The sequence below is a fragment of the Antennarius striatus genome, chromosome 17 (genome assembly GCF_040054535.1).
Source record: "Antennarius striatus isolate MH-2024 chromosome 17, ASM4005453v1, whole genome shotgun sequence".
NCBI lineage: Eukaryota > Metazoa > Chordata > Actinopteri > Lophiiformes > Antennariidae > Antennarius > Antennarius striatus.
In genome coordinates, this window is record NC_090792.1 from 11,283,113 (window position 1) to 11,301,447 (window position 18,335).

An 18,335-nucleotide genomic window follows, 5' to 3' on the forward strand; every position below is an offset into this window, starting at 1 on the left:
GATAGAAGAGTTTCAGCTAAAATGAAAGGAAAGGTGTACAAAACTGTGGTGAGACCAGCGATGTTGTTTGGTCTAGAGACAGTGTCACTGAAGAAAAGACAGGAGACAGAGCTGGAGGTAGCAGAGATGAAGATGCTGAGGTTCTCTCTGGGAGTGACCAGGATGGATAGAATCAGGGATGAGTACATCAGAGGGACAGCACATGTTAGAGGTTTTGGGGATAAAGTCAGAGAGGCCAGACTGAGATGGTTTGGACATGTCCAGAGGAGAGATAGTGAATATATTGATAGAAGGATGCTGAGTTTTGAATTGCCAGGCAGCAGGCCTAGAGGAAGACCAAAGAGGAGGTTTATGGATGTAGTGAAAGAGGACATGAAGGTAGTTGGTGTGAGAGAAGAGGATGCAGAAGACAGGGTTAGATGGAGGCAAGGAACCTCCCACTTGTTCCACCTTCACTCTCCCCCCTCACCACGATGTTATCACTGGTTATCACTTACCAGCACCTGACTCTCAGGTTCGCTCCTTGGAGCATCTCCCCGCTCCGCGTCTCCGATGCTCCGGCGCCGTGGAGCCGGAATGGGACGCCTCGGAGCGGCGGTGGGAACCACCCTCTTACCGGGCGCTGATGCGCCACGGACAGTCGCTAACAATGTGTCCCTCCTCTTCACAGCCAAAACATTTAAGCCGAGAGGAGTTGGCGTACATCGTGTAGTCCTAGTTGTCACTTTAACAACAAAGCGGTAATTAAATTCTTCCGCTTTGTTGTTCAGGATCATTGAAACCTGTCGGCGGTGACACACGAGATGTTTCAGCTGCGGGGACTTACACCCCGATGGAACTTTCGTAATTGGCGACACAACTTTACCGTGTCGAGAAAGTTCTCTAATTACAGATTCATCCCTGATGAAGCAGGGGATGTTTGACAGTGTGATCTTAGACACCGGCTGTGACAACAGCATAACCGGTACAAACAGTCCGTCTACATTTATCCCCTTTTCAACCAGCAACTTCACCTGTTCCACCTTCTCCACGAACATAACGATTGCCCTGTTCATCCGGCCAGCAGACATAAGCGCACTGCACCCGATAACATCCCTCACCGCAAGTGCTACCTCTTCCACGCTGCGTGGAGAAACCACTCTGATTCCATGACTCCTTGTCAGCGATGTGAAACCACCATATCCCATGACGGCGTCTGAGTGGCCGCCAACCAGCCCATGCCTGGTCGGCAAAAACCACACCAAAAAAAAGTGACAATAAATGACACTGAACACTCAAGACAAACCCAATTAACATTATACAAAGAATATGAACATATAGACAAAACGTAAAGATAGAAAAAAGCGCTGAAACACTCTCTTCTTTCACTCCTCCAAGAAGAAGAAGATGATAGTGATGATGATGATGATGATGATGATGATGATGATGATGATGATGATGATGATGATGATGATGATGATGATGATGATAACGACTTGTGTATCTGTGATGTATTTGTGAGCCTGTCAAATAACATCAAGGGAATGGGAATGGTTGTGGGAACGGGACTGGGAATGGGCGGGTGGATTCTGTTCCTTGATACTCATTTGCAGTGTTGCAGTTCTGTTTTCATAACTTAAAAATGAATGAAAGATGCTTGACCATAACAGATAACATTACATGAAGAGTTTGTCACACTATGGTGTTGACAGGAAGCAGCATGAGAGATGTAACTGAGTGGAGTGTAAATATGGATCTTTAGTATTCTAATAGAAACCTAGCCAAGAAGTGCCTCGAGAAAGATGTTACCCAGCAGGACAGTGGATTATTTTACTTAGATTTCTAAAAGAGCAAATTCAAGCTCAATAAAATGAGAAATTAATCAGAAGTATTGGTTGTTTATCATGTAAATTTTATCATATAATTGTTTTGTGATCAATTTCTGTATTCCAATTATTTACCTGAGATTGTTTGTATTTACAGAAGCAGCACACATACTGGTTTTGTTCATATCATGAGCTAAAATAAACATCCAGTCATGTCCTCTGTTAAAATCATCATCATGTTTGTCATCATGCATCATCATCATCATGCAATTTCCTCCGGGATTATGCAATTTCCTCCGGGATTAATAAAGTATCTATCTATCTATCTATCTATCTATCTATCTATCTATCTATCTATCTATCTATCTATCTATCTATCTATCTATCTATCTATCTATCTATCTATCTATCTATCTATCTATCTATCTATCTATCTATCTATCTATCTATCTATCTATCTATCTATCTATCTATCTATCTATCTATCTATCTATCTATCTATCTATCTATCTATCTATCTATGTTGAATAGAACATTTACAGTAAGTATTGGTCGTTCTTTCCTGTGATGGTCTTTAGGACAGCTATTTTTATTGTAACATTTGACAGTTTTTTCTTGAGACTGGGATCCATCCCTGTTCGGTGGTTCCTGCCAACCTTCTCACCTTGCCACCAAGGCATGTTTTGTGAATGTATAACAGGTTTGACAAACATTAATATCAAGCTGACATCTTTTCTAATGTGGTTGAGCATGCAGCACTTCAAACATAGATTGTAGTTATATCAAATGAACATTTAATATTGTGTTCATATCATTATGTTACAAATAACAAACAAAATCATTACGCAGATGGGAATTTGCATTTCTTATTTGTAATTAATCAGGCAATTAATTGTGCAGCTGTGCTGTTTTGATGTTATAAGGGCCACCAGCATGCTGGGTGTTATTGTAGCATAAAGTGTAAAATAATCCCGTAAGAGGACACATCACAGAATGCTCATATGTTTAAAATGTTCTGCTTTTTATATTTAATAATCATGTAAGGCACCAGATATGTCTGATTTATTTTTACTTTTCTTTTATCAATGTGTCTGAAAGTGTACAATGTAGATAATAGTATTTTTTTTAGTGTTCTGGCTAGTTTGCAATCCTGTCATCAATGTTGAAAGCATAACCTGAATGGACTACTGCACCGCTAGTCCATTATAACAACTAGCGGGGCCCCGTGTAAATTAGAATTATAATTTCCATTATAGGTACTAGCATGTAAATTACAGGGTAGATCAAAGCCAGACTACCTGCATCTTCTGATGCGTGCAGTCTCTCTGCTCTCTGCTTTCACGTTCCATGACATGTCATATTATCAGTTTTTTGCCCCGTGGGTCTGTGGGTCATGACTTTCCTTCCTTCCTACCTTACCTACCTACCAAGCCAGACTGACCTTCTCTACTCTCCTTTGATCTCATCTTTACTATCTCCTTTGTTTACTCTCCTACTTCTTGTACTTTGATCTGCAGTTCTTTGTTACAAGCAAAAGAACGAACTTACTTATGGAGGGACAAGTGTGATTATACTGTATATACTATATATATATATATATATATATATATATATATATATATATATATATATATATATATTTGTATATACATATATATACACAGTACATATATATATATATAAAATAGAAGACGTGCCATGTTTGGACTACAGTACTTCCTAGAATGCTGTATAGATGGATGGATGGATGGATGGACTGATGGATGGATGGATGGATGATGGATGGATGGATGGATGGATGGATGGATGCATGGATGCATGGATGGATGGATGGAAAGATAAGATGAGAGATAGATGATAGATTTCCTACATGATTATCATGGTAGACAATAGCTACATGATAGATCTTTATCATCAAGGATGATAAATGTTAATGTTATTGATCAAACCCCCTTCCTCCTTTAGTTCTATCACTGCTGTCATGTGAAGCGTTATAAATATCTTCAAGACAATAATTTTTAATGTACATTGACTGCTGTAAGTAATAACTTATGTCGGCATGTTTTACATGAATGTTTAATATCACAACAGATTCATTCAATGATCCTAATCAATTGTGACATAATTAATTGAGTATAGGTAGCGCTACCAGATTCAAGAGGTTTATGAACCTAGTAAATAGCAAGAATATCTATCAATTAATTAAATGTATGTAGTACTTCTGAATGAGTTTGTTGTGAAAATGTTGTATTTTATTTTTGTGTGTTTGGTCATTCTGTCATACATTTTGACTGCGACATTTTAATGTCATTAAGAGTAAATAATAAGACACTTCATTCGTCAATATTTGTCTTATATTGGAGTTTTTCTGATTGTGGGCTATGTAAAAAACATTTCTACCCTGATGTCGATTTGACCTCTGTTCATGACTAAACCCCAAAGTATCTTTTTCAGTATGCGCAGTTCGGTTCATGCATTTCACAGTCACAACACATTTCTGATGAAGGGTTTTGGGTTTTTTTAAGAGAAAAATGTCTCAGACGATGGAAAACTTCAATTCAAAACGCCAGATGGCCGCACTTCACTCTGCTGCTCCTTCATTCAAGAATGAGACAACACATGAGATGGTAAGTACTACTTCTCTGTAGTAAGGTGTGGAACAGATCTCTGTGAAAGTGATCAAAATAAACAAACAGAAGCATTAATCTCACTGGCATTTGTGTATTTTTTGGATTCTATTAGGCTGACTGCCCGCCAATAAAGCTCAACAGGGCAACTATGCTGAGGATGGAATCACAAAACATGCATCAATACAATATAGAGAAGCAAAGGTGGGTCCTAGCCAAGACAAATATCTCTAAATGAACTCTGTGAAAAGATGATTTTTTTTCCATTGTTTGTCTGCATTTGTCTTTGTTTTTCTGTCTTTTAGGTAAGAATTACACAAAGACATTAGTGGATTTTACTCCAGCTTGGTGGGATGGTTGGGTATATGGTGGAGAAGAGCCCATTAAATCTTCAGATCTGTAAATGTATAAAAAAAATCTGTGAGTTAGATATTAATGGAAGAATAGTTTTTATTATACTCAGTGTGTCATCTATATCAGCGTTTTAAACTGGAATGACCTGCAAAACAGTTTGAATCTGATCAACTTTAAAACTAACAAATCATCAAAACTCATACTTTTTTTTTATGATGCTTCTAAATATTTTATGGTCTTGTTTGCAAATACGATATCTGAACAAACCAAGAGTGATTTCTTTATTGTTTGTGTGTGTGACATAGAGTACAGCGTCTCACGGAGGGAGGACGTGATGCCACAGCTTTCCATCAGTGGCAGAAAGAGATCCATCTGAAGGAGCTTCAGGAGGAGTTGGACAAAGTTGAGCGCCGGTACCTAGAGCGACACATTGATTATAACGAAGGGATCATATCCCGCAAAGCCATTCAAGAACAGAACCAGAGGGCTGCTCAGCTGAAGAAAGAAGAGGTGGGTAGAGATCAGACAGCAACTAATTTAAGCAGTGTCTTTATTTATTTAGTTATTTGTGAATGTGTTTTTCATGATAACTTACTAGACAGCAGAACTTATGAGAAGATATGCTGAGAAAAGGTTCCAGGAGGAGAAGAAAATGAAATTGCTGGTGCAAGAAGTGATAGAAGACCAGAAGAACGCAAAAATAGCTAAAGAGGCGCTACTGAGAATGAAGCAACGCATTGGTAAACCTCTTCCACCACCAGTGACAGACATCATCTTAGTTTTGTTAATGATTTTTTTTCTAATATCTCTTTGTATAATCACACATTTCATAGTCAGAGAAGTATCAGTGCAAAATCAAGAACTCCTTCATCGAGCTCTAGAGGAGGCGCAGGCAGAGCTCACCAGGAAAATTGAAATTATCCAAGAAATCCATTCAATTGAAACTGTTCCTCTAATGAGATTCAAAAAGTTTGATGACACAGAGGTGAGTGAAGGAAAGTAATGGTGCTAGCTCATATTTGGCATGTCTTCACATGGTTTTTATGTAACGTGGTTAACATATAATCAAATGTCAGACTGCAGGCTGGGACCTCCTTGGAGAGATGTCCCTTGCTGAGCTGAGGGAACGACTCGTCCTTCTGAAGGAGAAGAAACAGATTGAGCAGGAGGAGAAACGGAAGCAAATCCTAGAGCTGAAAGAAAAAGAGAAGCAGGAGACGGAGCAGATGGTGGAGATCCTCGACCAATTTGAGAGGGAAAAGAAAGCACTGGCACAGGCTGCTGCTGTCAGGTTTGATGTTTGGTTCTACTTGATCATTGTTGGACAGCTTTGGTTTCAATAGATTCACACAAGTATCACAAGGACACTAATTCATGGTGGATTTGACACAATGCAGGAAACAAGAAGAACGGGATGCCAAGCTGCGTATAGAGCAAGCAGTGAAGCAGAGTGAACCAATTTTGGCTCTGCGGAAGAAGGTTGAAGAGAAAAAACAAGAGTTCCAGAGAGTAAAAGATGAGGACCGGCAAAGAATGGCAGAGTTCGTAACAGGCAAAACCCTCAAGACCTCTACGCAGCAAAACACCGTAAGAAACACAGACACACGACTAATTCTTTCATTCGTCTTCTTATCTGCGTCTTCCTCTTTCATGTGTCATGGGCACAGCTCAGTATGTATGAAATCCACGACCAAGCGGCACCAATGATTTTGTCAATCAACTGTAGGAATTGGTTTTGTTAGTGTTTTGATTCTTTATGCTTGTAAATTATGTTTCTTTCCTTTTTTCTTTATTTTTCTAGTTCTATCAGAAAACCTTTAAGGTGAAAACCTGGGAACAACTAGAGAATGAGTTAGAGGATTTTGTCCAGGACAACGGGGTTTGAATAATATCAACTTACTATTAGACATGGCCATTCAACAGGATCTTAAATAGTGAGAAGATTCTGAGGAATGGAGTAGAAGTGTGCTGGTGCCCATTTTTAAGAACAAGGGAGATCTACAGAGTTGCGGCAACTACAGAGGAGTAAAGCTGATGAGCCATACAATGAAGTTATTGGAAAGAGTAGTGGAAGCTAGACTAAGGGCAGAAGTGAGCATTTGTGAGCAGCAGTATGGTTTCATGCCAAAAAAGAGTACTACAGATGCAGTATTTGCTTTGAGGATGTTGATAGACAAGTACAGAGAAGGCCAAACTGAGCTGCATTGTGTTTTTGTAGATCTGGAGAAAGCTTATGACAGGGTGCCCAGAGAGGAACTGTGGTATTGTATGAGGAAGTCTGGAGTGGCAGAGAAGTATGTTTGAGCAGTGCAGGACACGTATGAGGACTGTAAGATAGTGGTGAGGTGTGCTGTAGGTGTGACAGAGGAGTTCAAGGTGGAGGTGGGACTGCATCAGGGATCAGCTCTGAGCCCCTTCTTGTTCGCTATGGTGATGGATAGGCTGACAGACGAGGTTAGACAGGAATCTCCATGGACTATGATGTTTGCAGATGACATTGTGATCTGCAGTGAGAGCAGGGAACAGGTGGAGGAGAAGCTAGAGAGGTGGAGGTTTGTCCTGGAAAGGAGAGGAATGAAGGTTAGCCACAGTAGCACAGAGTACATGCATGTGAATGAGAGGGACCCAAGTGGAAGAGTAAGGTTACAGGGAGAAGAGATCAAAAAGGTGGAGGATTTTAAGTACATGGAGAGTGCTCTGTTGACCAGAGCACTCTCCATTGCTCTGGTCACTCTCCATTGCTCTGCTCAACAGACCAGAGCAATGGAGAGCGTGGAAAAGAGGTGAAGAAGCGTGTACAGGCAGGATGGAACGGGTGGAGGAATGTGTCAGGTGTGATGTGTGATAGAAGAGTTTCACCTAAAATGAAAGGAAAGGTGTACAAAACTGTGGTGAGACCAGCGATGTTGTTTGGTCTAGAGACAGTGTCACTAAGAAAAAGACAGGAGACAGAGCTGGAGGTAGCAGAGATGAAGATGCTGAGGTTCTCTTTGGGAGTGACCAGGAAGGATAGGATCAGGAGGGTACATCAGTACATCAGAGGGACAGCATTTGTTAGGGGTTTTTGAGATAAAGTCAGAGAGGCCAGACTGAGATGGTTAGAGGAAGGCCTAGAGGAAGACCAAAGAGGAGGTTTATGGGTGTAATGAGGGAGGACATGGAGGTAGTTGGTGTGAGAGAAGAGGATGCAGAGGACAGGGTTAGATGGAGGCAATTGATTCGCTGTGGCGACCCCTGAAGGGAAAAGCCGAATGGAAAAGAAGAAGATTAGACATGGCCATCTGTATACCACCATAATCCTGCAAGTCCCACAATGAATTGACTAGTGATGGCACATCAGTTTGTCAGTCCTGGCCTCACTCGTTCATCAGCAGCCAGTTAAACAAGACCTGCCTCGGGACAAACTTGTGTGACTGACAACAGAATGAATGATGAAAGGTGTGGTTGTGTCTTGATGTACTGGACTTCAAAGCACACTGAAAGGCACAGAAATAGACCCATTAGACACGCTGACAGCTTCAAGGAGTGAGACTAAACCAGCAAGACCAATAACAGGAACAGTGGAAATATAACCCACAAGAAACAGCTCAACAACTACCAACACAAGCAGGAGCAGTTGAGGGGCGAGTAGACGGGCAGCTCGGTCGGGCTTGGAGCTTGAAGGCAGAATCCATGTAGAGATTGAGGTGGACATGCTGACAGCCTCTTTCCAAAGTTTTACTGGTTTTTAATTGTCTTAACTGCCTTTTTTTCTTCGTCACTCATCTTCAGCACCCGCTTCTTCCACTGTCGCAGGTCACGGAGTTGCTGGAGCCTATCCTAGTGGACTTGTGGGGTGAGGCAAAGTCCGGACAATCTGAGACTGACCAACTTAACTAAAGTGCATGTTTTTGGGGGCGGGAGGAAGCCAGAGAAGCCGGAGAGAATCCATGCAGACATGGAGAGAACATACAAACTCCACACAGAGCGGGACTCGAACAGGGAACCGCCTTATTGTGCGGTGACAGCGCTACCCATTGCACCATCGTGCCGCCCATAAGGCTAAATATGTAATCATATATTCTCCATTGTTGTGAAAGATTGCTTTGGAGGCAAATTAGGCAGTGCTTCATCCATACAAACCATTACCAGATTACGGTCACTTAGATTGTCTCCAAGAAAATGAATGGATGGATGGATGGATGGATGGATGGATGGATGGATGGATGGATGGATGGATGGATGGATGGACGGATAGACAGACGGATGGATGGATGGATGTTCAGAGTTTGCCATAATGTGACTAGTGATTCTGTGACCCGATCTCTTTAATTCCCTGTGTTTTGTGCATCACCTTTTCGGAGATTATAGACCCTTGTTTCACTAGGTTTGTGATGTACTGAAGATAAATTGAAACTGTTCAAGGTCACTGAGGCAAGTACTCAGTAATCAAGTAATCAAGCTTTTAACTAATATTAATCAGGTTTTTAACTAATAATCAGGTTTTTAACTTATATTTATCTTTTTTTTAAACTAATAGTAACCCAGTTTTTAAATAATATTAATCATGACTCCAACTAAAATCAATCAAGTTTTTAACTTATATTAATCATGATTTTAATTAATATTAATCAGGTTTTTAACTAATATTAACAATAGTAATATTGGTAATGTTACTATTTGGTAATAATATTAATATTAATCAAGTTTTTAACTAATAATCAGATTTTTAACTTATATTTATCATGATTTTAACTAATATTAATCATGACTCCAACTAAAATCAATCAAGTTTTTAAATTATATTAATCATGATTTTAACAAATACTGTACTTTAAAACTTTCTTATACTCCTATGACAGTATTAATTTTATTCTGATGTTTCCATGATGAATATTGCAAATTAAAACATATTTCTTCTGATCTCTAATGTGTCATTCAAACCTTTTTTTCTTTTGACTTCTTTAATTCCCTTTTTACTTTTCTGAGTCAAACTGCCATCCGTTCGTTCGTTCGTTCGTTCGTTCGTTTGTTTGTCCACCAAATATCTTTGCAACCGTTGCAGATAGTTTGATGAAATAACACGCATTACCTGGGTGGCAAAGGGGATGAAATGAGATGATGGCCTTGACCTTGAGAAGCGTAGGTCAAGGTCAAATTTCAACTTTTGTACATTCAGGGACCGGATAAGATAGAAAGACGAGGAAGAAGGCCAGTAGATCAAAGTTAGTGCTTTGATCTATGAAAGTAAGTCAGGGCACTAGCTTTGATCTTTGATCTATGCAAGCAGGTCAGGGTAAAATGTTTGAATTCAGGGGTATCGCGGGATGTTGCAGTCTGACTGCCTATTTCCTTGTTTTTCTCTGTATTTGACCCATCCCAGACTGGAAAGCCCTTACAGCACCAGGGAAAATAATGGTGTGGTATTCTATACCATTGTAAAAGTAAAGCACTAACAGAGATATTCCCACTTTGTTATACTTCACCAGTTCTTTATCTTCACGTTACTCTGGTTTATATACATTAGTTACACAGTAGCGCCCTCAGTAGGTTAGTAATTGTAACAAGACACAACAGATGGGGATTGAAATGAAATGAAATCAAATTCATTTATTGACACAACAGATGGAGATTAAACATGTATTCTTAGCCACTGACTTTTAGATAAGTGGACAATGCTCTTAACACCTAAGTCACAGTCGCCACTGAGCATGAAACATGATCACCTTGTTCTCCCAATAGTCTACTGTGTTAGGATGTATTTTGATTATTTTGTGGTGGTGCACGTCCCACTTTCATGCTGTATGTGAAGCATTCTTTAACATCTGTTTAGAAAGGGAGTGAATCAAGTAAGTTTTTATTAACTAAGAAATGTGGAAAATATCTGACCTAAAAAGGTTATTTAAGACAGTCTAACCCACTGAAAAAAAGGCCTTTTTCAAACCAACTCCAGAGTCTAGACTTGGATTTCTTGTGCCTATTTTGATTCAAAGTTTTTAAATTCAAAGTGCACTTTTCAAGCACCAAAGGTTTGAGGGACATGAGTAGCACCTCAGTTTTTTTCTCCTATTTTCAAGATCACCAGCTTGTTCTTGGGATTAAACATGATTCTTCTTACGTGTTCTAGATAAAATCCTCTAAGTCATGCTCCAGTTCCTCCCAGCTTTTCACCTCCAACATTTTCTGTTACAACAAGAAACAGAAAGACAGAAAAGATGTTCAATACCAAAACCAGGTTAAAGACAAACCATAACTCAGTCATTGTGATTAAGCACAATGGATTCTCTTTTGAAAATGAAAGCTAAGTAATCTTATCAGGATGTTATTAGAAATAGCAATAAATCAACAGCACCATGTTTTCCTTATGCGCACTCGGCGCTGTGTGTTCGTAAGCATTCAAACAATAATCCATAAAGGTAATCCCTATTTCTCCCAGCAGTATGGCAGCCCACAAACTTTCTAACAAAACTTACGCCACTTTACGCAGAAAAACCTTCGCAAAGCGAAGTCAACATTTTGAGATGCGTCTGAAAGGCCACAGCCTCGAGACTGTTGATAAGTGGAAAGAACAAAAAAGGAAAAAATACAATCCACAAAAAATGTCGGAAACAAAAAATTCACGCACTCAACAGGGAATACAAAAATGACTGAAAAAAAAAGGTTTGGTCTCACTGGAGATAGAGACATAATCCAGCACTCAGAATTGGAGCACCTTCTTACTCATTCCCTAGATGGATTTTGATCCTGCCCAAACGCTGAAAGGAATGTTTGGGGGTGTTTAAAAAAAATTTATTGACTCTTTTAAATTATTAACAAAGCATTTTTCAACTCTGGCGCTACTGGCTTACACTCAATGCTGCTGTCAATTATCTTTCAACAGTCTTACCCGGACGTCTCCTTTAAAAAGTTGCATACCCCTTGAGAGGTGTGTCCCATTAACTAATAGTTACCACCACCTACATACTGGTCACAGTGGAAAACTGACCAGTGCAATACATACAGTACAATACATACACAACAAACAATACATACAGCTTTTTGTAAATATCATTTTACGTATGTTTTGTGTGCGTCTTTGAAAACTTTTGATTATTTTGCTACCCCTTACCATTCACTAGTGTGACGGTGTCACAGTGTGTCTGTGTTTCTTACGGTGCTTTGCTGCGTAGAAGTCTTTGGGGTTTTGCCTCTGGCAAGATCTTTCAATCTTTGCCTCTCCTCATCTCTCACTCTCTGGAACTGTTGTTTTTTCTCTTCAGCCTTCTTTCGCAGAGCCAAAATTGGTTCACTCTGCTTCACTGCTTGCTCTATTTGCAGCCTGGCATCTCTCTTTTCTTGCTTTCTGCATTGCGTCAAAACAATCATGAATTAGTGTCCATGTGATACTTTCATTCATTCATTGTCATGTACCACCGCTGTATCTGCCGTAGTGGGTCATGGGGAGCTGGACCCTAACCCAGCTGGCATAGGGAGTGAGGCGGGGGACACTCCGGGCACGACGCCAGTGCACCGCGGAGCCACATACAAAGACATACAAACACGCACACACACTCACTCCTACGGGCAATTTGGGACTGGCCAATCAACCTGAAGCGCATGCTTTTGGAGGTGGGAGGAAGCCGGAGAACCCGGAGAGAACCCATGCGGACACGGGGAGAGCACGCGAACTCCACACAGAGCGGGACTCGAACCCGGACCTGCCGTGTTGTGAGGCGACAGCGCTAACCACTGCGCCATGTGCCACCCCATGTGATACTTGTGTGAATCTATTTAAACCGATGCTGTCCAACAATGATCAAGTACAGCCAGACATCTAACCTGACAGCAGCAGCCTGTACCAGTGCTCTCTTGTCGTTGTTGAACTTATCCAGCTTCTCCAGGAGCAGCTGCCTCTGCTGCTTCTCTTTCTGCTTGTCCTCCTGGATGCTTTCCCGTTTCTCCTGCTCCTCGGTTAGCCTCTTCTCCTTCAGAAGGACCAGTCGCTCCTTCAGTTCAGCGATGGACATCTCTCCCAGAAGCTCACAGCCTGCAGTCTGACATTTGATTACATGTTAACCACTGTGAATTCATAAGGCACAGCACATGGGTACCAGCTGTGCCAATTACATGTGTTCAGTGACATAGGTTCAATTATACACATATAGTTACATAAATTATGGGAGGTTTTGCCCTGAGGACATTTTTTACAGCATTAGAGTTCAGCAGGTGAGGCCTTTTTTTTAGCAGGTTAACAGGTGTGATAAGGAATTTTAAACTTACGATGCACATATCTGTGGCTATATGAATCTTACATCTCCACTGGTGTGAAGTTGTTAATTTATTGCTTTTTAGCTGGCTAGTTAATTGAATCAGTCCATGTATGTTTGCTAAGGTGTAATAACATTGAAGAATGCTGGAGAACATGTTGATTATATTATTATGCTCAGTGCTTCTGTTTAAGTGTGACTTGAGAATTTAGCACGTGTTCTGTGAGGGTTTATGGTATTGGAGCTTATTCTGTCATAAGTGATACTATTTGACATTGGATAACCGTTAATATGTTAGAGCTGTTATTCAAATACTATACTGGTGTATTTCATCCAAAGATGACAGATCACAATGTAAAGCTTGTGACTGCTTGACATTCATTATCGCTAGTGAAGAAATAGAATTCCACCTGGTGACTAAGTGATTTCTAATCGGAGCCCTGTAGTAACCAGTACAGTACTCATAATCCAGCTACTGTACTTATCTTTGGTTACAAAAACCAACAATAACCGTTGTATCAAAAGCACACAAAGTGCTTTACTTTACTCACCTCTGTCTCATCAAACTTCCTGGTTCTCATGTGAGGAACAGATTCAAAGGCACGGATTTCTTGGATTAGTTCACATTTCCTGCTGAGCTCTGCCTGCTCCTCCTTTAGGGCTTGAAGAAGAAGTTCTTGATTTTGGGTTGATATGTCTCTTGCTGTGAAATGTACAATCAATGAAAGGGAAATCAGGGGAAAAAAATCAGCAACAACACTAATGAAATGTCTGTTCACTACTGACGCAGCTCACCTGTATTTTGCTTCAATCTCTGTAGCGTCTCTTTAGCTATTTTTATGTTCTTGTGGCCTTCTCTCACTTCTTGCATGAACTCTCTAACTTTCTTCTCCTCCTGTAACCTTTTCTCAGCATATCTCCTCATGAGGTCTGCTGTCTAGAAACGACAAATCAAGCAGCATAACAAACACATTTTTATAAGTAACTCTAAAATTATACAAATAACACTTCTCAAAAGACTGCTTGCAATGACAAGTCATCATTCTGACTTATCACCATTCTCAATACATATTTATGTACTGTGCGTGTTCAGTAAATGTCTGTCTGTTTTCTGGAATAAAAAGGAAACAGTTCTAGAGCTTGACTCAAAAACTGTGTAATATTTTGTTATGATAATTCATCACACAACACACAAGTACTGAAGGGATACCTTTGGCTGTTTATGAATTCTAATTGTTTAATTGCGGCTCGTTCAGTGGATTTGTCTCAGATGAGGATTTTTTTGGGAACAATTCAAAAAAGTTTCCTTCACGTATCTCCCATTCGCTACTGGTGTCTGTTTCAATCTTATTAACTGCATTTCTTTAATAAAATGATCTTAAGTATTATAAGTTTGTTAAAGTAGGTGCTGACTGATCTTTACCCACCTCTTCTTTCTTCAGCTGTGCAGCCCTTTGGTTCTGTTCTTGAAGAACTTTGCGGGCCATAGCTCCTTCATTAAAAGCAGTGCATCGCTCCAGGTACCGGCGCTCAATCTTATCCATCTCCTCCTGAAGCTCCTTCAGACGGATCTCTTCCTGCCACTGTTGGAAAGCTGACGGTTCATATGTCCCCTCCGCGAGACGCTGTACTCTATGTCACACACACACACAAACAATAAAGAAATCACTATTGGCTTGTTAAGGCAGCTGCAACAAGACGAATAAAATAATGACAAGCATCGTCAAAGACTATCAGTTTGGATTTTTCAGTTTTAAAGTTGGTCCCATTCAAATTGTTTCACAGCTTATTTCAATATTAAAACATGCAAGAGTTTAAAAAGATGACTCATCTGTATTTCCATCATTGAATAGAATATCAAACTGTATTTATTCTTTAGAATTTTAGGGGTGTTTCCCTATCATGTGCCCAATCCTCTAAAAATCCATGAAACAAAATCCATTTACTTTTTGTGCAATCCTCCCAAAAATCAGACAAATAGAGAGGCACGCAGACAAACTTTGGCAAATACATAAGCTTTTCATCTGAGTTAACTATCCACACACATTTGTAAATAGTTTGTGATAATAAAGTCAGGTAATAGCTTAGCCCCACTTTTGCATCTCTGCCTCCTTTTGACGCTTATATTGTGCTTCCTCTCTCAGCATGGCTGCCTTGTTTAGCTTCATTGGCGCGCTCTTAGTCTAATAGAAACCAAAAAATACACACATGCAAGTGGATATTATGTGTACATGAGTTCACTTTCATAATTTTTGTAATAATGGCTGTTCCAGAGAAATACTCACTTTATTATTGGGTGGAGGAACTGATGACCGAAATGAATTGAACTGGAGTTTAGAATTGAAGTCCACCATTATCTGAGACATCACCTTCTGCAATGAAAAGAAATGGTTCACCAGGAGTCTGTAGTGGCTTTGAATTGTTTTCCTCACTTTTGGAAAAATAAATATTGGAGAATAGGTACAAAAAGAGATTAAATCAGCATTAGGCCATCTTAGCTTTTTTATATAGTCCCAAATCAGAAAAACAACCCTGACAAATTACTAACATTGCTTTGGAGATCAGAAGAAAAAAAAAAGCTCCAACCTTGGTGTGTTCAGACTTCTGTGGATTTGCACATCTAAAATGTTTCTCGTTGGCCTCGTAAAGCAGTTCCTTTTTAGGCAAACAGATGTGATTTATTACAGAGAGGTACAACAAAACTGTTATAAACATTTAAGACTATTTTCATAAACACATAGATGTCCAGCAGTGACATAAGCTCAAAAGTAGTTGAAATCAGTGGGACCCAGCTACGCACACCAACTGTCCAAAGATGTACAGTATATACAGAAGCAGACTTCATGGAAGAATTGTGTGCTAACATCTACTCCTCTCATACAGAAAAAAGGCATGAAAACATAAGATCCGGGGTGCAGAAAATGGCAGCAGGCGCTCTGGACTGATTAGTCTAAGTGAGAAATATTTGGATGCAGTGAAAAGCAGTTTCTTTGCTTAAGGGCAGTAAGGAAATGCAGTACAAAAATGAGTGTCTGTATTGTTGTTTAAACCGCAGGGTTCAAAGGGTGAGAAAAAAGTAGCCGTTTATAATGTATGTATGCATGTACTGTATGTGTGTGTGTGTGTGTGTGTGTGTGTGTGTGTGTGTGTGTGTGTGTGTGTGTGTGTGTGTGTGTGTCTGCATGTGTATGTATTTATGTGTGTGTGTGTCCATCCGTCCGTCCGTCCATCCATCCATCCATCCATCCATCTATTTATAATTTTGCATTTTGAAAATTCAATAAAAATAAACAATTGCGTTTTAAATTTTTGAAAGCATTATTACATTTATTCACTCTTGCATAAGACCATTGCAATATACTAGCTGAGCAGAGATTGTACCTGAGTCTTTTGTTGGTTCTGTCGTTTGATCTCTTCAATCTTCTGTATTTCTTTGGGATCCCTGTACGTGCTATTTGGTACCTATGAGACAAACATGATTTTACTGATGTAAACTTTGGATGTAGTGTGTCTGTTGGCTCTTATTTTACCCTGTTCACACATGAATGAAACAGGGTAAAATAATTATAGTATATAACTGTAGACTGACTGGTTTGCTTTGTTCCTGTTGTGGAATGAGCTCAGGCATTGGCAGAGATGGGGGTTTAGGTTTGGTAAGAGAGAACTTTTTAGGCTCCGAGACTTTCCTTGAAGTGTTCTTGACCAGACTCCCACTCCATGATTTTACAGAAACCTGTTCCAAGAGAATTTCAATCTCAGGACGCCACCTAAAGGACAAATGGACATACTGATTTTGGTCATTGCCTTCTAAAAATAATTCATTACCCCCCACCCCCCTAAATGAATGAATGAATGAACGTTTATATTTGTATATATTTGTATATATTTTTAATTTATATATATATATATATATATATATATATATATATATATATATATATATATATATATATATATATATATATATATATATATATATATGTTTGTTTCTCACCGTAGTAGAGGGGCAATCCAGTATTTCTCCACATAGGCAGCATCATAGATTTTATTCCACTCCTTTTGTATCAGTGTGGTGAGGTTTTTAAGGAAGAAAGTCAAGAACTACACCAAAAACAGGTCACAGTTAGAGGTTTTGGTTGCTTCAATGGTGAGAACTCTACTGTGATCACAGACTGAAATTCTTACTGCTTCCATTTTCTTAATGTCCAGGGATTTCACAATGTTTGTAAAATGCTGAAGTCCAAGGTCATCAAGGGTAAATGTGGTGAGATAACAGACAACTGAAGACATAATATTACACATTATTATGACATTAACTCTAACATTGTTTCATTCAAAATTGTTTTGGGATTACAGTTTGTAACACAAAATCAATTTTTAATGTGTTGTATTTAGATAGGGATACATGCAGTAGGCTTTGGCCTGTGTCCAATAATAAATTGTATTGCATTGCATTGTATTGTATTATATTAGATGGTGTCGATCCTTACCAACAAACTGGCTACGATCGCGTCTCCATAAGCGTCTCTCATTCTGGTCATAGAAGACATTAATAACTACATCGAGTAGCGCCTTATGCTCGACGCATCCGGAAACAACATCCAGGATGAACTTCTGTTGCAGGCTGTCCAGGCTCTGCAACAAGAAGACATTAATTGAGTCAAATCATTGAGTGAGACTCCATACATTAACATGACACTGATATAACTCTGTATTACATCACCTACCTGAAGTCCCTTTGAGGCATCTTCAATGAAGTCGTCCAAATATTGTCCGCCGGAGTTGAACTTGTCCAGCAGCACAATGGCCTCCTTGACGAGTGATCCATGGCTCGATGTCATTTTAGTTTGTCCTGTGGAAAGCTGCATGAGTGTGACAGTTGTTATGAAAATGTTTTTACATGCAGAAAATGCAGCATCAGAAAATCCGTGAGAAACGAAGCATTTCGTCGTCGTTTCTTTCAATACAGGAAAGTTCTTCGGTATGCATAAAGTTATTTTTATGCAATGCTTAAAACTCGGGCAGAAACTATCAAGTGAAGTGAGGCCTTAAGAACATTTTCACTTAACGTTTGTGTCAAGTTGTTGCTCAGCAACCCAAATGACGTAAACACCAAAATTCGTCTCCCTCGGTAAGATGACACCGCCACAAAATATAAAAAAAAATTATATTAAATTATGAGCAATATCTTATTATTTACCATTTGTCAAAGATATAAATAGTTTTCACAGTCAGACTTCTGACATCCCGACCGTTTGTTGGCTGCCATAACAAAATATGACGTAGCTTATCGTGACGTCTACCACGAGACGTGCGATGCCTTC

At 39.6% G+C, this 18,335-nt stretch overlaps 1 protein-coding gene across 3 annotated transcripts; it reads right to left on the minus strand.

The window, feature by feature from the left end:
* Positions 1-10,385: 10,385 nt before the first annotated feature.
* Positions 10,386-18,291, minus strand: cfap99 (cilia and flagella associated protein 99). Of its 3 annotated transcripts, none has more exons than XM_068339044.1 (16): positions 18,212-18,291; positions 17,739-17,873; positions 17,502-17,646; positions 17,197-17,291; positions 17,006-17,112; positions 16,601-16,778; positions 16,393-16,473; positions 15,598-15,666; positions 15,297-15,383; positions 15,106-15,194; positions 14,439-14,643; positions 13,807-13,948; positions 13,563-13,714; positions 12,584-12,798; positions 11,918-12,107; positions 10,386-10,948 (listed from the first exon to the last, which is right to left on the minus strand). In XM_068339044.1, the coding sequence occupies exons 1-16, from the start codon at positions 18,212-18,214 to the stop codon at positions 10,889-10,891; spliced, it is 1,953 nt and encodes a 650-aa protein (XP_068195145.1). In that variant the 5' UTR covers positions 18,215-18,291; the 3' UTR covers positions 10,386-10,888. The 3 variants fall into 3 exon arrangements, with proteins under 3 accessions (XP_068195145.1, XP_068195146.1, XP_068195147.1); XM_068339045.1 differs by having other exon boundaries at positions 17,739-17,863; positions 18,212-18,272; XM_068339046.1 differs by lacking the exons at positions 17,197-17,291; positions 17,739-17,873; positions 18,212-18,291 and having other exon boundaries at positions 17,502-17,605.
* Between the last annotated feature and the right edge of the window lie 44 nt (positions 18,292-18,335).